Source organism: Microcaecilia unicolor, chromosome 12 (genome assembly GCF_901765095.1).
Source record: "Microcaecilia unicolor chromosome 12, aMicUni1.1, whole genome shotgun sequence".
Classification (NCBI taxonomy): Eukaryota; Metazoa; Chordata; class Amphibia; order Gymnophiona; family Siphonopidae; genus Microcaecilia; species Microcaecilia unicolor.
In genome coordinates, this window is record NC_044042.1 from 37,923,278 (window position 1) to 37,950,677 (window position 27,400).

Below are 27,400 nucleotides of genomic sequence, written 5' to 3' on the forward strand. Positions count from 1 at the left end.
CGAAGGTCCATCAAACCCAGTATCCTGTTTCCAACAGTTGCCAATCCGAGTCACAAGTACCTGGCAAGATCCTAGAGAGTTCTGGGTTTTCTCCCACTGCATTCACAGAATTGTCCTTACAATTTGGGTCTTTTTGATCTGAACCCACTGCCCAGGAACATTTCAGAATGAGGCTGCAATACAAGTGAGCTTAGTATTGGCTCAAAGAAAAAACTGAACCACCTAATTCAAGTTGCGATCCGTTGCAGGGCCACGAATGATTCAATCACCTTTAATGGAGATGTCGTATTGTAGCAACATGCCAATATTTCCAAAACCTTTGTTAGCGAAGCCCATCTCATAAACCATGTTATTTCAGTGATGCTCTGTATGGGCCACAAAACTTGTAATCCTGTTCACACTATGATTGTGACAAAACCACAAAACAATGTACCTCTTTGCAATGTGTTGGGGGAGGGGGGGATCAGTTTAGACAACACTGAATGCTCTATCACATAATCTTAGGTTCCAAGGTCCAGACAATCCTTGTTTTTAAAAGTCTTCAATTGTCCTTAAAAACATTAAAAGCTTAGATCAGAACCTGACATGATCTGCATGTTTTGTTAACAGTACTTCAGGAGTCAGGGGTCAGGGGTCAAAGCTACTCGCTATACTTTTACTTTTTGCTTTCATCTTACATCAGGTCACAGATTGATCACACTATAGAGCATTCAGCAGTTTCATAACTGGAAAAGCACATTGCATACGAGGTTCCACCTAGACATAGGAAGGTAGTTTGAGTAGATTTTGAATTTTATATGTGATACCTTATTTTGGGGTACCTCATACTGGATCGTGAGGAATATGTATTACAAATAAATGACTCAAGTTCTTTTATAGTGCTTAAAAATCATGTGGATGTTGGAACTGTTGTTTTAAAATATTCTTATTTGATATAAACGATATCACTTCCATACCTGGATGACTTCGGGATATCCATAGGTTGCAGCAAGGTGGAAGGCAGACTGCCCTTTGTTATCTACTGCATGAACATCAGCTCCGGCTAAGATCAGGTCACGCACGATAGCTGGCTGCCTGGCAGTAACGGCGACCAAGAGAGGAGTCTGAAAGCAGTACAACATGATCTGTTCTGCATTAGCATTGAACAACTAAGGCCTGCTGATTTATGGAGGAACTAGTAAAAAAAGCCCCGTTTCTGATGCAAATGAAACGGGGGCTAACAAGATTTTCTTCTGTGTGCATGTGGGAGTGTGTGTGTCCCTGCCCTCTGCCCTCTCTCCTTTCCCCTGTGCTGTCTGTCCTCTCTGTCCCCTCCCCCCTCGGAGTCGAGTCCTTCAGTGTTGTTTCCTGCTGTGCTGTGTTGTGTTACAGAGATAGTGAGGGCTTCTGCCCTCTCTCCCCTCCCCCTCCCCCCTCTGAGTCCTTCACTGTTACAGAGAGAGCGATTTGATTTTGTGCTTTGCTGTGTTTTCCTTCACATCACTGTTTGTGTTACAGAGAGAGCGAGGGCGGGGCAGACACTCATGGGGAAACTGGATATCTCTCCCCCTTCACACTTCCGGCTGGAGGCTTCATTTAGAACGTTGGTGGTGCCTTTTATATATAGAGATGAGGTTTTGTGCCTTTCAAGGGAGCATTCTGTAATTCATGAGACTGGTGTTCTCTAGGGGGGTCAGTGATATTGGAAACTGACTTTTCATGCAGGCAAGTTGAGTGAGCCAAGGACATGCTGATTGAACCTCCCAATCGTGCTCATCCACTGAAGATGGCCCTCTGAAGCTCATGTCTCAATAAATTGGTTAGTTCTAAGTTTCCACCTCCCTCTGTCATTTTAGTTGCACCAGACAACACAGCTACTTCCTTGAAAGTTTTTTTTTTTTTTTACCAAACCAGGATTGGCATCTGGCAGCAAGCGTAGGGGCCTTTTTACTAAGCTGTGAAAAGCGCTAGTGCGTGTTTACCGCAACTTAAAAGGGCTTGCCGTGGGATGCACTCAGGCATTCTGCAATAAGATCTCAATCTGCCTGCCCAACTGTGCACTAAAAAATATTTGCATTTTTTTCATGGAGGGAGTGTGTCTGGGGATGAGAGTGGGCATTTCTGTATTAATTAGTTAATTAGCACAGGATTAGCATATGAGCTCTTACCGCCTACAAAATAGGTGCCAGTAAGTATTCATGCTAATCGTAACATTAACGCATGGCCATTAATTCAAATAATGCAAAATCGGCAATTTTACAGCTGTGGTAGAAATGATCTTAGTGTGTGGCAAAGTAAAAGGGCCCCTTAATTCTCAGGCCAAACAATGCTGGGAAACCAAAGTGTCAAATCTAAGAAGTGACTTGCGAATATTCACATTTTTCTTCAACTTTTGCCAGCAATGTCATTCTGACCATGAGTATTCAGGAATATTTTAAATTAAGTTAAACATTACCAAAATATTACTAGTGTAATTAATATGAGGAAAAAACAACCTCAGTGGCTCTCCTGAGTCTGAAATAAGGAAGAGAGATAGACAGGGGCATAAAAGAGAATGTCCAGTGGCCTTATTTTATTGATAACATTTTTATGTTTTTTTTTCTCCCATTGGAAAGGAATACTGATATATTAACTTTTTTTTGCTTACAGATTGTATGAGAAGCAACAATCACTTTGCAGTTTATTTTTTATAAATATAAGAATATTTAACCCTAATATTAAGCACAGCTATTGTAAATCTGAGCACTGAAAGGTTGAATGATTTGCTTAAATCGTCTCTTTCTTTTCCCCGGAACCCACTTTGTCCTTGTCTCTCCTCTTCATAGTTGATTCTTTTTGCCTTCTCCAGGTCAGGATAAACTATCTGTGCTTCCTCCTTGTATCTTAAATGATCCATTTTTGTACAACAAACCTTGCCTGGCTCAGAAGATGATGCATGATCTAGGAACCTTATAGTTTTGAAACTGGGAGCTTGAAGCAAATCTCCACTTTATCCTTAACAGTTAAAACTTCTCTAATAGGCAAAATTCACATGTCAGCCACAATCAGAGTATTGCTGGTATGTGCTACCCTGGGTGAATCCCTCATTCAATAATAAGGCATTTTCTTACCTGTGATTTATCATGTTATAAGCTCCTAGTGGAATAAACTTTATTACCTTGTACCTAATTCTAGACAGTGTTATGTATAATAAATATTTGTCTATAATAGCTTTAGCTTCATTCAATGCTACTGTCTTGTCTCTTTGAGGGCAAATTATTTGCATTACCTTGCCTTTGTGTTCCTTCATATCAAGTCTCCTTAGGTCTGCCATGCGCTCTGCAGCCGCCAACGAAAATTCTCTCATACCTTTAGCTGCACATATATGAAGAATTCTAAGACAGCAAAAGATATTAGTCATGGTATGCTCATTGCAATCACTGGGATACATATGTCTTGCAAGCACCATCTGTATGACTTCATGTGTGTGTGTTAGATATTCAGGAGTCCAGGGCAGAAACTGGGGACAAGGCCCAAAAGCCCACCTGAGGGCTATGCCTTCTTCAGCTTGAGGCAGATTTGGGGGCCCCTGTAGCTTGGAGGCCCAGGGCAATTGTCCTGTTTTCCGCTCTCTAACACCAGCCCTGGAGGCATATGAAGACAGGGTCCTCAAATATTCCATATAGTAGGCTTATGAGTAGGTAGCATGGAAGCTAATTCATTTAAGGGAAAGAAAGCGTCAAGATGAAACTGAGTCCTTCTAGCCTTGACTTAAAATGCTGATGAATGGCAAAGATAATTTCATGAGTGATATGTCCCATTATGCATCAAGATAGTATTGCTACTGGGAGTGGGATTGATAGGCAGCACGCTACCACCAGACTGGACAAGAAAAGATAGGCCAGAGAGTCCTAGAGGAAATCCAGATAACCTGAAGTGCTGGGAGTTGGGTGACACCAACAACTACAAAAGAGCCACCGTCACCACACAAACTACTAAAAAGACACCAAAATGGGGGAACAAATTCTTTGGGTTTTGCTAAAAATCATTACGGCCCAAAACTGTACTAAATAGTGTGTGCTTGTTGACTTGGGACTTCTATGCAAATAAGTCTGCTACCAAAATTTCAAGTGTGTTAAAATTTTACAGGAACTGCGTATTAGGAAATTTAATGCATGGTAGTGGCAAAGCCTCTGTTGGGGGTAGGGGCTTACTCTTTCCATGCAATTAACACAGATACAATACACTCACCACATGTTAACCACATTACGGATAATGTGGACACAGTTAACACCCATCTGTTGAGGTAACATTAACTGATCCGTGTAATTTGCTGTGTTGATAGTTAATACATGATACTACTATAAGTTACCATTTCTGAACTCCAAGGCACAGTCCACATCCATTCCGTGCCCTATTCCATGCTATACATTACCGTGCATGAACCAATAGCCCCTAGTAGGGCCTCACACGCTATTGGCCATGCAATAATGGGAGATTTAGCATGTGGTCATTAATGCTGGAAATAGAAAAATCAGTCATTTTACCTCAGCGGTAAAAATGGCCTTAGCAGGCGGGAATGACCTGTATGAGGGCTCGCTGAGGCCACTTTTTACCACAGCTTAGTAAAAGAGCCTCATGGAAATTGCTCATTATCTAAAAATTTGCATGAAGTTTCACAATAGTTTAAGTATATACCAAATTAAGGGCCCTGTTTACTAAGGTGCGCTAACATTTTTAGTGCGCGCTAAAGCTAGAGACACCCATAGGAATATATGGGTGTGTTTAGCGTTAGCGTGTGCTAATTTTTAGCATGCACTAAAAACGCTAGCACACCTACAGCACGGCTTAGTAAACAGGGCTCTTAGTTATTTGTGAAGCTGACAACTAAATTTTGCTTGCTAAAAGGGCAAACAGAGCATATTACCCATGTAGCCCACACTAATTGCCATAATAGCACCATATTTGGCCTTTAGGAAGGCACTGAAAACTTCTTTCCCAGATTTTAAATTTAGATTTTATGTGTTTTATTTATACAGCTTTATTATAATCACCCCAGATCACAACCTCCCTATCTCAGACAGCCTGAAAATTCTCGGAGTAACAATTGACCAAAATCTCACACTAGAGACCCAAGTGAAAACTACAACAAAGAAAATGTTCCACTCAATGTGGAAGCTCAAACGAGTGAAACCTTTTTTTCCTGAGGGAAATATTTCACAACTTGGTACAATCCATGGTACTAAGTCATCTAGACTACTGCAATGGAATCTACGCGGGATGCAAAGAACAAATACTAAAGAAACTCTAAACTGCTCAAAACACAGCAGCCACGCTTATATTTGGAAAAACGAGATTCGAAAGCGCAAAAACCCCTACGAGAAAAACTGCACTGGCTGCCAATCAAAGAACGCATTGCATTCAAAATCTGCACCATGGTTCATAAAATCATCTACGGAGATGCCCCAGGATACATGACAGACCTCATAGACCTACCAACCAGAAACATATCAAGATCAACACGAACATACCTAAATCTCCACCACCCAATCTGCGAAGAACTCAAATACAAATCAACCTATGCATCCAGCTTTTCCTATATAAGCACACAACTATGGAATGCATTACCAAGCACCGTGAAAACAACAAACAACCACCTAAAATTCCGGAAATTACTAAAAACTAACCTGTTCAAAAAGGCATACCCTGACGATACTACTTAAATGCCTCAACCCTGCAACACAACGAAACCAAAGCTCATGCTGGACATAACTGTTCCCCCTTACGATTCCCTAATGTGTCTGGAACACATGAACTGTACTCTACTACAACATCACTCTGTATTTGCTCAGACCGGTACTGGCGATCGCCTGTACGGTATTATGTAAAACAACATTGAGCCTGCAAATAGGTGGGAAAATGTGGGATACAAATGTAACAAATAATTATTATTATTATTTCATTGTGCTGTTCACCATCTTGAATGGCAATTTGTTGGCCAAGAAAAGGATTATATAAAGTTTTATTAATAAATAGTAATGGGTTTTTGCACAACTCTGAGCTCCTTAATACATTGGCCTCATATGCTAGATTGGGTTACAGTTAACCCAAACAATAAATGGCAGTTTTTATAAGCTTCTAATGCAAAGTAAACAAAGACGGATTTACATGCTGCGGATAGTTGCACCTGCTGGTCTGAACAGGATAATCAGCTGAGTTCTGAGTTGTGTTTGTTGTGATTTATGTGAACATTTCTACTTTGGTGGTGATTATGTTTCTGTGAAAGGTTCAGCCTTCTCATTGTTGAAGGAAGAGCCATTCAAATACACCAATAGGGGGAGAGCAGCAAGCCATTTTCTTGAATGCTTGAATGCACCAATAAAACAGTGATTGGTTAGCTCGTAAAAGTTTTGAAGTAATTGTATAAGCAGTGGGTTTCAGTTCCCGGAAAAAAAAAAAACAATTTTTAGGGATATGCAGTCCAAAAGAGAGATGAAGCATTTCTTATGGCTGTAATAAAGCACTTTGGATTACAAATCACCCTGAAGCAGGCATTTAGGGTGCTGAAACACGACTACGGTTGGATTTGTTTCTATAAAGAAATGAATTTGCACACTGGCCACTGAAAATCTGGGGTCTATTGCCATCTGGGGTCTATTGCCAAGGAATGTATTTCACATTGTAAGTATTGAAAACTGAACTTTAGAAAATTGTTTGAAATGACTTTGATGCAGCATGATTATGCCAAGGATTTTATGGGGTCAATTTGATAAATTAGGTTTTATGTGCATAAATGTTTAGAACGTTAGTACGCAGCTAAGCATTATTATTATTATTTGTTACATTTGTATCCCACATTTTCTCACCTTTTGCAGGCTCAATGTGGCTTACGTATAACCGTTAACGGCGTTACCGATTACGGTCTGAATACATGGTATGAATGAATATAAAGTGATATTGTGGTAGAATGAGGTACATGTAAGGTAGGTACAGTTGGGGGAACTTAGAGAGGAAAAGGGGGAAGAAGAGTCAGGTAATGTTCGTTACGGTCTTTGGTTGCATTGTGTTGCAGGTGAACAGGCATTTTTATGTTGGGTCAGTTATTCTGCAAACACCTGCTTAAGTTAAATAGCACATATTTGTAAGGGGAGGGGTATGTACAGAGGAGAAATGGGTGGGGTTTCCATTGCCATGTGTAACTTACAGTACTGTAAGTTAGGTGAGTATCTGCCACACTTAGGAGCTCACGCTTGCACAAGTTCCATTGGCTGGTGTAAGTGGTCACACTTAAATGCTACATACATTTATACCCAATTAAGCTGCTTTTCTATAAAAGAAAGTATATGCCTACTTTCCTATACAGAATAGACACTTATTGCATGCCTTCTGGTTACCTCATTCTAGGTGCCTTGTTATAGAATTGCCCCCTAAGTGCTGAGACACCATAGCAAATGCTGTGCATGATAGGTTTTTAAAGGCATGGCATTCCAGATACAACAACCTGGGGAGGGGGGGGGGGGGGGTCGTTTTACTAAGCCGTGGTAGCATTTTTAGCTCATGGTAGAAATCAGCTGGTGGTAAGTGCTGAGACACCCATTCTGCCTTCTTTATTAAAGAAATTGATATTCCAGGAGGTTGATATTCTTAGGTGAACCAATCTGGTTTGTAAAATTCAGACAAAGCAGCCTGTCTGTCCAACCTCCAAAGCTTAAACCCAAACATTAAAAAACAAAAATCTCCCAGGCTCCCATTCCATCCCTCCCAGCCTCTTGCAATCTTCTTAACTTAACTTATTCTCAGGGTCAAAATGGGGCAGGAGTGTGGCCAGTGCAATTCTGGAGTAAAGCATGGAGTGAAGCTGCATACGCCTTGTAGTGCTATAGAAATGCTAAATAGTAGTAGTAGTAGTAGTAGTAGTAGTAGTAGGATGGGACGGCAACAGAAGGTACTGAGGAACATTCCTTCCCTATTTGGACTCCAGAGATCTTTTTAGATAAAGAGAGGTAAGGAGATGCATGGAATAGAGGGGAAGGTGTCTTTTAAAAAATCAATTATACGGGTTTAGGCAGCAGCGAGAGGGGTGGTACTGTTAGCAAGTTTTTACAGCGTGCTGCTAATAGCACTCAGTAAAACATTTTAGTGTGTGTGTTAATAAAAAATTATGAGCATCATAAAAAAAGGGTAAACAAAATGAAAAGCCTCAATGAAACAAAAACAAAAATGGCATGAAAAAAATGTACCTGCATAGCCCTACACAGCATGTTCTGTGAATAATTCATACATTAGTCCAAAAAAGATTTCAGAGCCAGGAAAGAATTCAGCTTTCCAAGACAGAACTGACAGAAATTTCTATTTTCTTTTGATGAAACATGATACACCACTGGACATGGGGAAGACAGTGTTATATGATCATTCACTACCTGAAATTTAATGCATACTGGTCTCAGAGTAAAGTTGTTACGAGTATAGACATTTCCCCGAAATAACATTGCAGTCATTTGACAATTCTTTTGTAGCAGCACCCTAAAAAAATCATCCTCTATATTTATAATGAGGACATTTCTGGAGTTTCTGTTTCTAAATGTTTGTGTGCTTGTTGATGTAATGGAAGATGGGCTAAGAGATCTGTCACTGTCAAGGAGTGTTTCCCATCCCTGGAGATTAATTCTGAGAGGGAGAAGCTGCCAGTAAGGTAAGTGTGCTAAAGAAGCCTAGGAGGGTTCAAGGATTGCTGAGGAAGCATAGGATCTCTGAATGGCCTGCTAGGCCTACCAAAGAGAGGGGATGCCCATAGGTGACATTAGCCTAATCTAGGAGAACGTGGAAAGCTGGACAGGTCAATGGAGGGTCTGGAATGAAAAGCTAGAAGGAAATGACTAACAAAAACAACAGAAAAGCTCTATCAACACTCAGCAAGGGGACTCTGGGAGAGCCCAAATGCCAGAGAGTTGTCTTCCTTTAGGAGATGAGTGAAACATAGAACATGGTGGCAAACAAAGACCATATGGTCTATCCAGTAGGCCCATCCATGCCAACTAATAAGCTCTAAAATCCTTTTTTTTCCCTTAGAGATCCTCTGTGCTTGTCCCATGCTTTCTTGAATTTAGGTTCAGTCCTCATCTGTACCTCCTCCACTGAGAGACTGTTCCATGCACCACCCTCTCTACAAAGAAACGTTTCCTTAAATTACTCCTGAGTCTATCTCCTTTTACCCTCATCTTATGACCCCCTTTTCAGAATTTCCTTTCAACTGACAAAGGCCTACTTCCTCTACATTTTTGGCACAGGAAGTATTTAAGTATCAGTATCATATCTCCCTTCTCCTGTTTTTCTTCCAAAGTATACATACATAGGAGCTAACTTTTCAAAATGATTGGAGGTGCTAAACACAATGGAAATTATCCCCTTCCTGGACACAGTAAAGAAGTTTGCCCAATATTGGAGGTGCTCAAGTACCCATAGATCTGGCTCCTATGCATATATAGCTCTTGAAATCTGTCCCCATATGCCTTATGACAAAGAATACTAAGGGGGTGTTTTACAAAGTCGCACTAAAGTTTATCAGCTGCCGGTAAATGCTGAGATGCCTATAGGAATATAATGTGATAAGTCAGAAATCAATCCCACAGTCTTTGGTAATAAGTAATCATACTACAAACAGAACCAAGACTCTACGCTTGCTACTACAACGCATTAATCAATAATGTAAACCCACAGATATAAGCACCAGTGCGTGTAAATTTTCAAGATATTTTACTTTAACAAATTCTTTTTAATTTTTTGATTTTTTTGAAAGTAGTAAATTGGCTAATAAGAAGCGATGTGAGGAGAAGACGGCTCTATCCTGAGTGTTCGTGTGGCCTTAACCCAAGTCCCTGATGAAAGATTTCTTGAAACCCGCGGTGTCGGGCATTTCCAGGGGAAGCTGGCCAACTGGTCTTACTCATGAGCAAATGAGGGCGAAGTGATAGTCGTCAAACAATATTGTTCAGATAAGTTTTTGGTTTTCATTTTTGTATTTTTTATTTGAGCTATTTGAGTAGCACTTTGCACACTGGCACACGTATTACAGCACTTTCAAAAATATATGAGAGTAGCCCGATGAAAGAGGTGCTATGCCACTTGGCAATAAAACTGTATTGCCTAAAAATAGTGGTTGTTGCTGAGAGCACTCTTTTAAAAAAATGTTTTTAAAAAAATCAAAAAATTAAAAAGAATTTATTAAAGTAAAATATCTTGAAAATTTACACACACTGGTGCTTATATCTGTGGGTTTACATTATTGATTAAAGCGTTGTAGTAGCAAGCGTAGAGTCTTGGTTCTGTTTGTAGTATAGGAATATAATGGGCATCTCAGCACTTCCCACCAGCTGATTTTTACCGCAAGCTAAAAATGCTAGTGTGGCTTTGTAAAAGACCCCCTAAACATATTAGTAGCTGTCCTCTGGACTGACTCCATCCTCTTTATATATTTTTTGAAAATCTGGTCTCCAGAATTGTATTCAGTACTCCAAATGAGGTCTCACTAGAGTCTTGCATAGAGGTACTATCATCGCCTTTTTTTTTTTTTTTTTTGCTGGCCATTCCACTCCCTTATGCACTCAAATATCACTCTGGCTTTTGCCATTGCATTTTACCTGTTTGGCCACCTTAAGATCATCAGTTACAATCAACCATTCCACCGGAGTGGAACAGGGTAGACGTGAATCTCTTGTTTACCCTTTCCAAAAATACTAGGCCTAAGAGGCACGCAATGAAGCTACAAAGTAGTAAATTTAAAATGAATCAGAGAGAAATATTTCTTCACTCAACATGTAATTAAACTCTGGAATTCGTTGCCGGAGCATAAAGTAAAAGCAGTTAGCTTAGCAGGGTTTTTAAAAGGTTTGGCTAGCTTCCTAAAAGAAAAGTCCATAAACCATTATTAAGATGGACTTGGGGAAAAACCACTGCTTATTTCTAGGATAAGCAGCATAAAATGTATCGTACCATTTGGGGATCTTGCCAGGTACTTGTAACCTGGATTGGCCACTGTTGAAAGCAGGATGCTGGGCTTGATAGATTTTTGGTCTTTCCCAGTATGGTAATACTTATGTACTTAACCTTCTTTCATGTGATCTCTCTCTCTCTCTCTATAAATATATAGATATAAATATATAGATCACCTAAAATGTCTCACCTAGAATGTAAACCACACTGAACTATGGAAAGGGGATATTAGCAGTATACAATAATTGATTTGATTTGATATATGTCCAAACAACCAAAGTAGATTGTGCTGCTGATGCAGGTATTGATTAGCAACTCATGTTCGGCAGCTACTTAAACAACTAAATGGTAGGAAAACACGGACACACTACTTTCAGTGGTTGCTAGCTTAATAAATTTTACGTTATGGCCACTGGCTAGTTCAGTTGGCTCTTCCTTTCTTCTGGAGCTCATATTTAGCCTCGGCTTTTCTGTGCCTCTTGTTTCTTTGGCTAGAAACTTGAGAAACAGTTATTCAAGACCAGTAGCCTGTTTCTGACCAATGGCGTGTTCAATTAAGTTGTTCCAAAATAAAACACTCTTAAGCATCTGCAAGCAAAGTCCTTTATTGGTAAAAAGAGAGAGAATAACCCAGAAAGAAATTCACATACAAAACATTAAAATTACAGATCATTGCCTTGAGATCATACAGAGCATGAAATTACATACACAGCTGATAATCGCCAAGCTTTGTGTGCCAGTAGTGTGATGCACCAGCTGTGAGGATGCGCCACAGCCATTTCCCCTGAACTGATGGCGCTACCATGGCACTGTGTAGCCTATTCAAAAATGGCGATTGTCACTATGTAGCTTACAAATGCATCTGGAAAAAAAAAACATATGCAATTTCTTTGCTGGGTTTTTCTGCCATGGTAAGCCACTACAGTGTCCCTCCAGTCTTAAGTCTTTGGTTACTCGGGGTTTCTTTTACTAAGCTGCGGCAAAAGGTGTTTTGACGCACGCTGAGGCCCTCTTTTACCGCAGCGGGTAAAAGGCTGTTTATTTAAAAAAAAAAAGAAATGGCCGTGCGACAAGTGAAGCACTTGCTGCATGGCCATTTTGGTGGGGAGCACTTACTGCCACCCATTGAGGTGGCGGTAGCGCCGGTGCTTAACTGGCAGCAATCGGTTACCGCCAGGTTAGCATGGGAGCCCTCACCCAGTGGCGTAGCAAGGGGGGGCGGGAGGGGCGGTCCGCCCCGGGTGTCAGCTCAGGGGGTGTGCTCCCTGCCAGCTCCCCCCCCTCGGTGAATCGACACCCCCCCCCGACCAGCTCCCGCACCCTACCTTTAAAAAGAATATCGGGAGGCGAGGCGCAGCACCTCACGCCTGCCCTGCACGTAAAAGAAATGTGGACCGTCGGGCCTTCTCTCGCTCTGTCTGTCCCACCCTTGCGGAAATAGGACGTTGCGTCAGCGGAGGGCGGGACAGATAGAGCGAGGGAAGACCCGACAGTCCACATTTCTTTTACGTGCAGGGCAGGCGTGAGGTGCTGCGCCTCGCCTCCCGATATTCTTTTTAAAGGTAGGGTGCGGGAGCTGGTCGGGGGGGGGGGAGGGGGTGTCATCGTGCTGCACCCGGGGGGGTGCAACGGCGAACTGCCCTGCCCCGGGTGGCAGCCCCCCCTGCTATGCCACTGCCCTCACCACCACCTCAGTGAGTAGCAGTAAGTGCTCCCCCCAAAACCGCTGCTTCACTTGTCGCACGATCATTTCTTTTTTTTAAAAAAAAAAAGTCTTTTACCTGCTATGGTAAAAGGGGGCCTCAGCGCGTGTCGAAAACAACTTTTGACGCAGCTTAGTAAAAGGACCCCCTAGTAACTAGTTCCAATCGGTTTTGAACTACAAAAAACTACACGGCCTTCAGCATCAGGAAATGCATTTGAAATAGGGCTGAAAGTACCTTCAAATGCTTAACGAGAGTGCTGAATGATATCACAGTCTAAATCTATAGATAAAAAATCATTTGAAGGTTTCAAATCCTTTAATTTTTTGTGAATAAAGACTACATTTAGAGGGCAATTTTATAAATCATTTTTCATCTAAACTGCTGTTTTATGCACCCAAATGGGCTTTTATAAAAATTAGATTATGCCTAAAAGTCCTTGCAGTGTGAGTGGGTGAATACTTTCACATTAGGCAAGCTCAGGGCAAGAGTTAGGGTGGAGCAAGGGTAGAGTTTAAAAAAAAAATGCCCAGATGTGCATAAAGTATGTGCTATGAACAGGCGTGATGTCCAAGTCTTCAATCTATACACTATTCCTGTCGGTTTTGTGCTCGTATTTTATAGTCACTTAGGCGCCTAATGCGTCTTTGAAAATAGTACAAAACAAAGAAGGAAAAAAAATCCTCCAAAATGGAAAAAAAAAACACAGATAGAACAAAAAGTAGAGTCAATAAGCGCATATGGGAACCAGATGATCCTTTATGGTCAGCAACGATAACATTGGAAGAACCCGACACAGGTGAGTTTCGGCATAAACATATGCCTGCGTCAGGGGTCAAAACAAAATCTCGCTTAGAGACGATAATGACCTTCAGGTTAGCAAACCCTCCAGCATTTGGATTATGGCAATGTGGTTCCCTGAAGAAGCGGAGCGAAACGGGACTGTTGGGACTGCATGACAGTTTTTCTGGAAGCAAGGAAGTACCACCCTTCATTTGAACTGGACAGCAGGCTAGGATAAGTGATTTGAATTCTTGCTGTCAGTTTGGGCGTTCAAAAGCGAAGAATTTAATTATATATATTTTTTTATACACTTTTTTGCATATTTAAAAAACCAAAAAAAAGTATTTAAGGGTTTTTTTTTAATGTCTTTGATTACTTTTTGCGCTGTGTGCACCTGAAAAGTGAGAGCGTTGCCACAGGAGTGAATGAGACATTTTCCCCATTTTTTGAGAAGTCACATATTTTGGTCTTCACTGGCGTACATTGTCTTAATTCTTATACTCCTTTAAAAGGTGTAAACATAGCACAGCGAGTGATGGCGCTTAGTATGCCGCCCAACACAGAATGCCTTGTTCGTAGATACAAGCGTGATATTGCTTTGATCCCTGACGCAGGCAAACGTTTATGCTGAAACACACCTGTGTCGGGTTCTTCCATTGTTATCGCTGCTGACAATAAAGAATCATCTGGTTCCTATATGCATTTATTGACTTCATTTTTTGTTCTGTCTTTGAGAATAGCACCAAAATAGGCATCTTCCTGTTCAATTAACCTATGCGCCCTGTTATAAAATTAACCCCTTGTAGTCTTACAGATTGATCTTGTGATCTACAGTGTGGTTTTCCTTTATTATTTCACTCAAACTAGACTGTTATAATTGGATGTAAATCCTGGGCTTTGGGAAGCAGAAAAACCCAGAAAAAAATGATATTCGGGTAATGGAGTATTATTAGCTATTTAAGACAACACAAATTTGCAAATTTATGAAACATTTGTTCTGTCTTTCAGAAAATCTTTGACATCAAACAGCACTGGAAAATACCTATTCTGCTTTACTGCTCACCCTGACTTTTATCAGCTGCTTCTTCACTGTCTTCAACTAGGTAGGGGGTGGTTGAGGTGTGTTGTGTGGGATGATGATTAAAGAGTTCCCTACCTTTTTTGATTAGATTTTCAATTTTTGCTTTAATCTTTAAAATTAAAATAAATCTTCAAAACTTTGATACATGTTTTAATCACACCCATTGTAGAGTAGTTGAAAGGAAGTGCCGTTTTATCCTGCTGGTGGAAGATGATTAGGAAAGAACCCACAAAGTAGATGTGATAGGAGTTTGTATCTAGTCTGTGGAAGAAGAGACCTGAACAGGTATGTGCTGAAACCTCCTTTAGTCCAATAAAGGTATCATCCATACCCAGCTACAGTACTTTGAGGGATCCCTTTCAACTAATTTTATTTTATGGACACAATATTCACCTGGGCGGAGAGACAGATAAGAGGGAAGGAGAGAGAACATAGGAGGTAGAGTTGTGGCAAATGTATTTATGGATGGGGTTGAAAGGACTGTGGGGAGATTCCAAATAAATTTAGACCAGAATTGTAGAGAGCTTCACTCATCCTCTTCAAACTGACTCCCTCCCCTTCATTTCCCTCTCCAACCCAGTACATGGAGAAGACGTTGGCCAGAAATAATTTGAGCTGGCATGGTCATCCTTGTTAAAATAAGATCAAACAAATTCAGTTTCAAAACCCCTCAATGGAGAGAGTGTTATTTAAAACATACGTATCGTTATCCTCGTCCTCCTGGAGTAATTTTTCAATGGGAGTGCAGCTGATGACTCGTCTCGCCTCTTCTAGGTCATGCGGTACTGGCTCTGGTATGGAAATGGGGAGAGGCACAAATTGGGGTCCAGCCAATGTGTTTGTGGGTGTTGGGTACTGCAGGGTGGCCGTGGGTAGTGTGGAGATTGGTTGAGCCCATGGGAAATAAGTCAGCGGTGCTTGTTGGTCTGTGAGCTCCAGTGGAGGCATTGGTCCAACAGAGCTACTCCTCGGCTGCTGAAAGAAGTGAAAATAATTAGTAAACACTCTGGGATAGAGTAAACAGGTACCTCCATAAGTGAGCAGGAAACAACTTTGTTTAGTTTAGGTCCCAATGATCAAAACAGCTGAATTTCTAAATTTAGGACATGTGGAGGGGCAGTTTTGATATGACGTCTAAGTCGGACTTTGGACGTTTTGTGCTAAACTTCCCGAATCTGAATAGGAAATATAGCCATTTTCGAAAAAGGCAAAAGTCTATCTTTTTTTTTTTTTTAAATGGACACTTGCAAGATGTTATTCTGCTCTATGTGTTTATCTTTTTTTTATTTTTTATTTATAACCATTTACATTTTTACAAGTGATAAAACAACTTGCCGGAAATACAGAGAAAGTAATAAATAGGAATTATTTCACTCAGGTATTTTTATTCTCTTCCTTAGACCACTAAATAGGGAGAGTGAAACAAGACAAGGAGATCAATTAAACAGTAAACAGAAAAAAAAGTGGTATTAACCTGATTATCCCCAGATATTACTCATCTAATTCATTATCCTACATTGATCATCTGGTTGGCTTCTTCAAGGCCAATACGGTGTATAGTCAAATCATTGAAAACATACTTATTGTCCAATATTAGTTAGAAATAATACATCTGATTACATTCTTTCTCTTTTAAAAACCAGAAGTTATTTAACAATACATATACTTAAGTTTCTAATTCAAATCCCACTGATTAAAGTAATCCCAGTTTTCACAGGCTTCACTCCTTTTAAAGTAATAATTTCTATGTGTTTATCTTTTTGGTCCATTTTTGAAAAACATGTCCAAGTGAAAAACATACAAAATCAAGCCATTGGGATGTAGGAGGAGCCAGCTTTCTTAGTAGACTGGGTTTGCATTTTTCGGGCATGGCCTTAATTAACATATTGCTCCATTCCAGCTCTCTTCTATACCACTCTGTGCTCAAGAATAACCCTATCCCTACCTGCCTAGACAAATATCCTATGCTTCATTTCCTCTACTAGATAACTGAAGAATGTTGATAGAATAACCATGTTTATACGTTTCTTTTGCAAAAAAAATCAGGTAATGCATTTCTATGATTCTGTAGGTGAACATTAATACAACTGCAAAAGTATAAATGATTCATGTCTCAAAACACTGTTCTGTTCCTTAATAAGACAGGACATGAGGTTTCAATATGAAGAAAGTTTTCTCCTGGCTCCTGCTTGTAAGATAATCATTATGGCCCGATACTCAGCAGGCGGTGATCAGCATTTTGCTGACCACTGCTGATGTTAATCCTGGAAATTCAATGCCAGGCTATGGGCCCTGTTTACTAAGTTGCGTTATAGGCGAGTTAACATTTTTAATGCTTGTTAACCATGTACGCGCCTACAATATCCCTATAGGCACCTACACGGTTAGTGCGTGGGCTAATTGTAGGCGCATTGGAAATGCTAACGCGCCTTAGTAAACAGGGCCCTATGTCTGGTCACGGGCATTGAATTTCTGGGTTTCCGAAGCCAGCTAATGCATAGCTAGTTAAGTGTAATATTCAGCACTTAACCAGCTATGGGTTACCTCATAAAGACAGGACTGACTTTTATGTGGTCCTGTGTATGAACCTTGCTGGTTAAGTGATGAATATTGGCACTTAACTCCACCCCTGGAATGTCCCCCAAATAGTCCGTTTTTAGTTCGGCGCTAACCTGTTATTTTCAACAACACTAACCAGTTAAATGTCGCTGAAAATTTGCGATCAGTCCCGAACAAGTGATTTAACCAGCCAGCTGCCATTTCTGGCCAATTAAATTGCTTTGAATATTGACACTCATGTAGCCTGGGCCTTCACTCACCGTGAAGTTGGTAAGCAGCGGCTGTGACGTGTAGGTCAGCACTGAAGAGGGGCCGACCACTGCGTAGCTGGGACATACAGGCTGTACGTACATATCTCCTGTGTAAGGACAAGTGACTGCTTCGTGGGGCACGTACTCTGGGCAAGTTGCCCACTGGGATAAAGGCTGTAGAGCAGTAGGAGAAGGCTGTGAAATCCAACCAGCATATAAAGCTCCATCATCGGAAATTGGCAGTGAAGGTGTGCTGATGTCCATATCAATACAGGACTGATCTGGAGAAGCCAGAGAAGGAAACAGTTACGATCCTGAATGCTGAAGCACTCTTATAACTAAATTAACAAAAAAAGAAAATGGAAAGTCAATGAAAAGTCTTGGCAGGATTACCAATAGTTGAGTATGTTGAAAGTGTCTGATGAGGCAGAATAACCTACAGGAGAGAGAGAAAAAAAATGTTATTACAAAAGGTTTCTGAGTGGTGAAATATTCTTAATACTGTCTGCATACCGAATAATTTGATAATTTGTTGACTGAAGATTTGACAGGCTTGATTCAAACCTTTCAGCCTCTCTAGTTTTCAGAATCTTTATTTGTGCTATAGAAACGAGAGAGGAGCAGCTTCTGAGCTTCCGGGCCCTCAGTCTTTCTCTGGTAGCCCTCCACAGGGTGCATACAGAGCTATTACATAGAAGAACAGACAGATATAAAATACCAGTATCATAACCTAGAGTGCCCTGTGTTTTTTGTATTTTTAAAAATGTTTTAATTAATTGTCTTCCTTTTCCATCCTGGCAAAATAAGCCAGCTCCTGCCAGAAGGGCTGTATTAGTAGGATACCAATTTAACCTCTGCGTATAATTGTGACGTCAAAGGCTATGCATTCATTTCGAAACAAATTGAAAAAGGTTGCGTTATTTCAAAATAAACCAAAATTAACCACAATGAAATAGCTTTTTAAAATCTGTTTCATCTTCAGGTCAGCATTGGAAAGGATTTATACGTTTACTGGTAACTAGTAACTTAAGTCCCCTGGCTTCTGATTTACTATGAGGTAAATTCTGTATAGATCGCTAAAAGTTAGAGGCCAAAAAACTGAGCGCTAAGCTAGTATTTTATAATGGCAGAAGTGTGCATCAAAGTGTTATAGAAAACTAGGGTAAGCCCACAGTTACGTGCTAAACTTTGGCATAACCACTTATACCGTGTCTATGGCTGGCGTAAATGGTGATGTAAAGTCTGTGCAAGAATAGTCAGAATGTCTCTGACACGCCCATACCCCTCCCCCTGGACTTGTGCAAGAGGGAAGTTAGGCTCACAGGGCCCGATATTCAGCGGGTGGTGGGCAGCACATTTGCTGTCCTCTGCTGGTGTTAAACCAGATATTCAATGCTGGGCTATATCCAGTGACCGGCATTAAATATCCAGGTTTGTTTTGGCCACTAGGAACTTAATCGGCTATGCTGATATTCAGCGCTAACTAGCTAATTTATTTTCAGCAGTGAAAGTTAGGCCTGGTATTTAAGTGGCCTATTTTGACTGCTCAGCTTTATATCCACGCCTAACGAGCATAGGCGTAGACTGGGGGGGCAATGGCCCCCCAAACGACGACGAGGCGCCGCCGCGCCATTAGTTAAAAAAAAAAACACATGCAGGCACGCGCTCCTCTCCATTCGCTTGGCTTCCCTGCCCTCTCTGTCTTCGTCCCGCCTTCCTCTGACGTCAGAGGAAGGCGGGACGAAGACAGAGAGGGCAGGGAAGCCAAGCGGAGTAGCGGACGGAGAGGAGCGTGTCCGTCTACCCCTCTCTCTTCCTCCCTCCCTCCGCCGCAGGCAGCAGTCTTTTCCAGTGTTCCTGGCAGCGGTAGCGTTGTACACGCTGCCTTTGGCTCTGCCCCGAAGCCTTCTCTTCAAGTTCCTGTTCCCGCATAGGTGGGAACAGGAACTTGAAGAGAAAGCTTCCGGGGCAGACCGAAGGCAGCGTGTACATCGCTACCACTGCCAGGAACGCTGAAAAAGCTGAAGACTGTTGCCTGCGCCGGAGGGAGGGAGGGAGGGAGGAAGAGAGGGGGTAAACGGAGTCACCATCTTGGACCTCGCGGGGGGGGGGGGCAGTAGAAGGAAGATGGATGGTACTGGGAGGGGTGGGGGAGCAGAGGGAAGGAGCAAGAGATGGTTGGGACTGGGAGGGGTGGGGAGCAGAGGGATGGACCAGGAGATGGATGGGATTGGGAGAGGTCAGGCACAGCAGAGGGAAGGAGCAGAAGATGGATGGGACTGGGAGCGGTGGGGAGCAGAGGGAAAGAGCAAGAGATGGATGGGACTGGGAGGGGTGGGGAGCAGAGGGATGGACCAGGAGATGGATGGGATTGGGAGAGGTCAGGCACAGCAGAGGGAAGGAGCAGAAGATGGATGGGACGGAGGGATGGTGAGCAGAGGGAAGGAACAGAAGATGGATGGGACTGGGAGGGGTGGGGAGCAGAGGGAAGCCTACTGGAAAGAAGACACTGCATAAAACAGAAGACACTGGGACCAAAGCGAATAGAAAAACTAAATGATCAGACAACAAAGGTAGATAAAAGTATTTTATTCATAATTTATTAATTGAAATGTGTCAGCTTTTTGAAATGTGCATCTGTGATATTTTGCCTGTAAATTTCAATTCCTTTCTCCATATTAGCATATTCATTTGCATATGTATATATGCAAATGATATGCTAATATGCTCCGCCCATTCTTTGCCACCCCAAATGAAACAGTCAAACTACGCCTATGCTAATGAGCTACGTCATGTGATATAGCTAGCTAGCTGCTAACCGGTATATTCAGCGAGAGATAACTCTTTTTCAAAATGGCAGCCGCACTAGTCTCGCAGGTCTCGACAGTCTTGCAAGACCTCCGCAGGGAATCTCGGCTGCCATGTTTAAAGTACGATGGTGCTGGGCAGGGGGAATAGCGGCAGCACAACGGGCAGGAAATAACATGCCCCCCCTGCAGAGGCCACTAGATCACCAGCAGCACGCCTTTAAAGGTAGGACTTAGGAGGGCTGTAGTGTGCAGCGGGCATCCAGGCAGAGCCTCTTGGCCCCCCTAGAGCCTCTGAGACCTCAGGCATTGCCCGGTTGCCCGAACGGTCAGTCCGCCCCTGCTTATATTAGATACTGTGAGACTAGATCTGCTGCTTTTTCTGTGGCTGGGGTGCATCTATGGAATGCACTAAAAGGTTAATTGAGATTATACACTGAAATTTTGCAGTTGGCTTTAGAAAACTTTCTTGTTTGTGGAGGCATTTATGTAAAGCGAGTCGTTATAATGGCACAGCTTTGCAGCAAGTTCTGGTTATGATACAGTGATGGCCTGTAATTTGTTGTTGTTTTTGTTGTTGGTGATTTTATTTTGTATGTTTTTATTGTAAACCACTTTGATTTAAGTGGTCTATAACAGTGTAAAATAAATAAATATTAATGTACACTTTACATACTAGCATTTAGCATTTACATGTGTATCTGCATCAGTGCATATTTTCTAGCGAAAAAGGTGCCGGTACTCAAATGGCAGGCCACCCTTCAGGGGTGGAAGTGATCACTGAGGGACCCACTCCACAATAGCCAGGCCCCCTGCAACCAGTAACAGAACCTATGATAAGGCAGAATTGTTGTGTAGAGCCTGAGCTCTTTCAATTAAAACTTGGAGACCATGGGTCAATTTTAGCAGACAATGGAAAAGGTGCCGGTACTCAGTACCCCCAAGTACCCCCTCAAAAAAAGCCCTGATCTGCATACTTACATGCATAAATGCTAGTACAGTGCCTGAGCGCTATCCTTCAAATTCTTGCTTCACTTACATAGCACATATTTCCAAAGAAGGTGTGTACATAGGGGTAGAGTATGGGCGGAACATAGGCAGGGCTTCAACTTACATATGTAACTTACCAAATGTTATAAGATACTGCTGCCTGCCCCTATAGAGGCACTGAATACAAGCATTTTGTTTAAATGCTGAGGCCAGCATTTAGAAAAATATTGTGGCTGCCTGTATATTTATAGTGCTTGGTATTTAAAATAACACGCGCCAAAACCGAAACTGGACAGAAAACAGAGGGTAGGGTTAAATTGCCATTTTTCTCAACAGAGGAGGGTGAATAGTGGAGTGCCACAGGGATCTGTACTGGGACCGGTGCTATTTAACATATTTATAAATGATCTGGAAAACAGAACTACAAGTGAGGTGATTAAATTTGCAGATGACACAAAACTATTCAAAGTTGTCAAAACACATGCGAATTGTGAAAAATTGCAGGAAGACCTTAGGAAACTGGAAGACTGGGTATCCAGATGGCAGATGAAATTTAATGTGGAGAAATGCAAAGTGATGCATATTGGGAAGAATAATCCGAATCATAGTTACCCGATGCTAGGGTCCACCTTAGGAGTCAGCACCCAAGAAAAAGTTCTAGGAGTCATTGTAGACAAAACATTGAAATCTTCTGCCAGATGTGCAGCAGTGGCCAAAAAAGCAAACAGGATGCTAGAAATTATTAAGAAAGGGATGCAAAATAAAACTACGAATATTATAATGCCTCTGCATCGCTCTATGGTGCGACCTCACTTTCAGTATTGCATTCAATTCTGGTCGCTGTATCTCAAAAAAGATAGAGCAGAATTAGAAAATGTTCAAAGAAGAGCGACCAGAATGATAAAGGGGATGGAACTCCTCCCATATGGGGAAAGGCTAAAGAATTTAGGGCTGTTCAGCTTGGAAAAGAGACAGCTGAGGAGGGATATGATTGGGTCTATAAAATCCTGAGTGGTGTAGAACGGGTAGAAGTGAATCAAGTGAATCTTCCTGAGAAGCAGTTGTTTTAGTCCAATAGGTGGAATTGGTTTTACTGCACCACTGGGTTGTCAAATGCTAGCCCCTGACGCAGCCCTTTAGGAGGGCAAAATGTGGCCGTGTCAGGCTTATTTTAAGTAATCTGGTGAATAAATTGTTTTTCTCAACATTGCCATTGGCGATTTGCATCGTTTTTCTATTCCATGTTGTATATTGGGGTTGGACAGTGCTACCTTGAGTGTTGTGTATTTTATGTTTGTTGCATGATTGTTTCTTACTTTTCTATCATGGACTTTGGAGTTCTTTTATTTTATGTATATTTTTATTTATTTATTTATTTTTGCAAACGTTTTTATCAAGGCTCAAAAAACCAAAATACAATCAAGAACAAGATAAAACAGGAAGGCAGTATATACTTCAAACCAAATTTCTTAGGCATAACTTCTATGTAGTTATGAGCACTAAATGCTTCCCACTGCTCATGTATGAAAGAAAAACAACTTTGGGTGGCTAAAAAATTTTTAAACCACCATCCCGCTGATAATGACAAATGGGGAAAAAGCCTCAAGGTGCTGCAAGATCCAGCTCTGATCTCACTAGCAACACGTACTCCCATTGACCAATTGCTGGTCTTAAGGGGATTCGTACCTCATCATAGGCAAAACCCCCCCCCCAATGTATTTAAACATTAATTCAAAACAACAGAGCACCTATAATGCTTCCTAATCATAAAGAATAATGTCACTTGTATACTTTTAGATTGTAAACCGCTTTGATTCACAGTTTGATGGTTAAAGGCGGTATAGTATTTCTTAATAAATAAACAAACAAACCTGTTTTTAAAATAAGTGCTGGCCAGCCAAAGCCTTTTAAAAGATTACTATAATCAATGCTACTATGGGGAAAATTCTATATATGGTGCTGAACATTAGGCACTATTCTGCACCAAATTCTCACGGTGCAAAAAAGTGTTATAATGAATGAAAGGTGCTGAACCGAGGCAAAAATGGCACATCCATGCAAAAAACACACTTATGTGCCCATTTATAGAATAGTGTGCACTTCCACGAGGATCTGCAAATGGGGTGTGACAAGGGAAGGGCATGGGCATTCCCTTAAATGCACGTAGTGTTATAAAACTTGGTGGATCCGCACCCAACTTCATGCTGGGATTTACACCTAGTTTCAGTTGATGTAAAACTCCTTGAACTCAAAGCTCAAAGTTATCTCAAAGTTAAACTCAAAGTTATCGAAACGAAAGATGGATGTCCATCTTGTTTCGATAATACAGGTTTCCCCGCCCCTTCGCCGGAACGTCCTTAGAGATGGACACCCTTAGAGATGGTCATCCCCATTCGATCATGCCCCTCCACTGGGCCCTTTTACAGAGCAGCAGTAAGCCCAATGCGGGCTTACCACTTGGTCTTCCAGAACTACTGCTGGCCCAACGCCCTGTTACTGCTCAGTTAGCATGGGAGCCATTATTGCCACCTCAATGGGTGGTGGTAAGGGCTCCCTGTCACATGGCCATGCAGTAAGAGTTCTCTTACCGCATGGCCATGTGTACCTGGAGTCCTTCTACCTGCTGCAGTAAAATTGCCCTTGCACAGGGGAAAATGGCCCCTGCTGTTAGTGCTGGGCCCTTTTTCCCGCAGCTTGGTAAAAGGACTCCTATATATCTAGAAGTAATATTCAGGTGCTATTTAGAATGCTGAATGGTTAAAATTAGAACACCTTATTTTCCACTTGACTTTATGGATAGTGACTGAATATAACTGCTACACATATAGTTAGGGAAAATGCCTTTGTTCCTCCCCGGGACTATTTGGATATTGCTGGACTGCTCAGAGGGAATTTTTGGCAGCACTCTCCATATAGGGGGCTTTTGCGTTTAGTGGCAGCTGCTGAACGTTTAAGCCCTTTGAATATTGGCCTTCTTTATATCTGTGCTTCCCTAATGGAAGTGTCCCTGGTGCAGGAGATGAAGATGTGCAATAATCTCTTTATCCTAACAGGAAGCTGGAACTGACTATGGCTAGGACAGAAAGTCATTCAGGTCCCACTTTGTTTGCTTGCTAACTTTCTAAAGAATAAGGGGTCTAAAGAATAATATTCAGTGGGTCCCACCCAAATAAGCACTGCAGACCAGGTCTATACAAGGATGACAGCACTGAATATCCAGTCAGACAACCTCAGCACTATTAGGATGGTGCCAGGAGAGTCTGGGGTCAAAGGCTGGATGGAGCTGGCAGTTACCCAGTTTGCAGTGTCAGTCCACTAATTGAGGGCACCTTTTACAAAGCCGCTTAGGCTCCTATGTGCGCCGAATGCATGCCAAATTGGAGTTACTGCCCGGTTACCACGTGGCCCTTGTGGCAATTTCAATTTTGGCGCAATCTGAAAAATATTTTTTATTTTCGGCACACATAACGGATGCGCACCAAATGGCATTTGACGCGCATAGGTCATTACCACCCACATTCTTTACTAATAGGTCTCTGGCTGGCGGTAAGGCCTCAGACCCAAAATGGATACGTGGCAATTTTGATTTTGATGCACGTCCATTTTTGGCAAAAAAAAGAGGCCTTTTTTTACAAGCGTGCTAAAAAATGGATTGCGTGCGCCAAAGACCCATGCCTACACTACTGCAAGCCATTTTTCAGCGCGCCTTTGTAAAAGGACCCCTGAGTATCCGTCTGGATAAACTTAGGACAAAACAAGGCTATCCTAACTTTCTCTGGTTACCAATCTGGATACTGGTCTGGATACAGTGGAGGAGTAACCTAGTGGTTAGGGTGGTGGACTTTGGTCCTGAGGAACTGAGTTCGATTCCCACTTCAGGCACAGGCAACTCCTTGTGACTCTGGGCAAGTCACTTAACCCTCCATTGCCCCATGTAAGCCACATTGAGCCTGCCATGAGTGGGAAAGTGTGGGGTACAAATGTAACAAAAAAATATCACTGATGCTCAGATAAGGTGTGCCAGCCAACTTAGACCTAGATATTAAAGCGGTAGCTGATTTCCAGATTCTGGTGCTGAATTTCCAGATATAAAAATCCCATGGCAGCTGTCGATTAAAAAAACTGCTGACTGCCATGGGCTGAATATTGGAAGATCAATTTATTATTGACAATTGTAAGCTTCTAATTTATAAAAGGGCTGTCAAAGAGCAATATATTTCAAAATAGGCATTTCAAAATGACATGCCCCTTCAGTTCTGGTTGGCACAAAAAATTATTTCTCTCCATGGCAGCACAATATGGGTATTTTGAGACTGGTGAAGGATGCCGGCCTAGTCTTTGCATTTCCCCAGTACTGTTGGCCCACTTAGAAGTCACCCGCCATTGGGCTTTCTTTTTTTTGCAGTCTCTTTGCTCTGGAACTCCTCCCACTCTCCATCAGGATAGAGTTATTCTTTCCTAAATTCAAAACGGACTTAAAAACTTGTTTCAGCTGCAGTCTTATCCTACGTACTGCACGACCTAGAGAGGCTATGGTGTTTTTCTCTGGGAACAGCCTGTGAGTTGGATTGACACTGTCTGTATTATTTTTTTTGTTTGCTCGTTAACTTTTTCCTACCCTTTGCACTAAGATATTGGTGTTCCTTTTTCTGTTTTCTATGTGGTGTATTATTCCTTGATTGTAAACCACCTTGTTATTTTGTAAGGAAAGACAGTGTATTAAATTCAATAAATCATAAACCATAGGGCTGCGCTTGGCCACTTCCAAAGAACAGCAGTCTTTATCTCTCACCGTTGCTGCTGGTGTTGCATTCGTGTTGTTAATGGATCCTCGCTTTCTCTTTAGTAACTCTTTCACTGGCTCCTTGACACGGACTCCCTGGTACGGCCGAGGCTGCTGCTGCTGATCTGATGTGGCAGCTGAAAATTAAAGACATGGACTTGATGCTTACTTCTGAAGCTTTACTAAAGGCCTGTTCAACCAGCTTTAGTCATACGATAAACACAGTTCCAGCTGGAATCTCAGTATTGTTCAGCTGACTAATGTGATAATTCTTACTGGTGCTAGACCACAAAGCACATACTATCTGAATTTACATACCCAAGTATAGGATAATTTTATAACAGGGTGCCTTGGCAAGAAAGGCACAGATATACATATTTTATAAAGACAACTTATGCTCCTCTGTGCCTTCATAAAACAGGCTACCTGAAAGCCCCCACACAAACTTACCTAGTGGTTAGAGAAGTAGACTGAGAATCAATGAAACCAAGTTGAAATCCCTCTGTGGCTCCTTGTGATCTTGGGCAAGTCATATCAGTACAGCCATACTGGGACAGACCAAAGGTCCATCAAGCCCAGCACCCTTTTTCCAACAGTGGTCCATCCAGGTTACAAGTACCTGGCAAGATCCCAAAATAGTACATTTTATGCTGCTTATTCTAGAAATAAGCAGTGGATTTCCCCCCAAGTCCATTTTAATAATGGTCTATGGACTTTTCCTTTAGGAAGCCATCCAAACTTTTTTTTAAACCCCGCTACATTCTCTGGCAACTAATTCCAGAATTTAATTACACGTTGAGTGAAGAAATATTTTTTTCCGATTCATTTTAAATTTACTACTTTATAGCTTCATTGTGTGCCCCCTAGTCCTAGTATTTGTAGAAAGAGCAAACAAGCGATTCACGTCTACCCATTCCACTTCACTCATTATTTTATAGACCTCTATTTTATAGTCACATAGTAACATAGTAGATGACAGCAGAAAAAGACCTGCACGGTCCATCCAGTCTGCCCAACAAGATAACTCGTATTTGCTGCTTTTTGTGTATACCCTACTTTGATTTGTACCTGTGCTCTTCAGGGCACAGACCGTATAAGTCTGCCCCGCACTATCCTCACCTCCCCACCACCAGCCCTGCCTCCCAACCACCGGCTCTGGCACAGACCGTACAAGTCTGTCCAGCACTATCCCTGCCTCCCAACCACCAGTCCCGCTTCCCACCACCGGCTCTGGCACAGACCGTATAAGTCTGCCCAGCCCTATCCCCGCCTCCCAACCACCAGTCCCGCTTCCCACCACCGGCTCTGGCACAGACCGTATAAGTCTGCCCAGCCCTATCCCCGCCTCCCAACCACCAGCCCCGCCTCCCGATCTTGACTAAGCTCCTGAGGATCCATTCCTTCGGCACAGGATTCCTTTATGCTTATCCCACGCATGTTTGAATTCCGTTACCGTTTTCATTTCCACCACCTCCCGCAGGAGGGCATTCCAAGCA

General features: G+C 42.0%; 1 protein-coding gene across 2 annotated transcripts in view; it reads right to left on the reverse strand.

Annotated features, from left to right (window-relative positions):
* Window positions 1–13,167: 13,167 nt before the first annotated feature.
* The window catches only part of POU2AF1 (POU class 2 homeobox associating factor 1), a 78,527-nt gene continuing 64,294 nt past the window's right edge, over window positions 13,168–27,400 (reverse strand). The window contains exons 2-5 of one of the 2 annotated variants that reach the window (XM_030221926.1): window positions 25,914–26,041; window positions 17,718–17,760; window positions 17,334–17,605; window positions 13,168–15,486 (exon numbers count right to left, since the gene is read on the reverse strand). In XM_030221926.1, coding sequence (XP_030077786.1) covers window positions 15,175–15,486; window positions 17,334–17,605; window positions 17,718–17,760; window positions 25,914–26,041 — 755 coding nt within the window. In that variant the 3' untranslated portion in view covers window positions 13,168–15,174. Of the gene's footprint in view, window positions 15,490–17,333; window positions 17,606–17,717; window positions 17,761–25,913; window positions 26,042–27,400 lie in introns of both variants that reach the window. The other variant, XM_030221925.1, reaches the window with a different exon arrangement.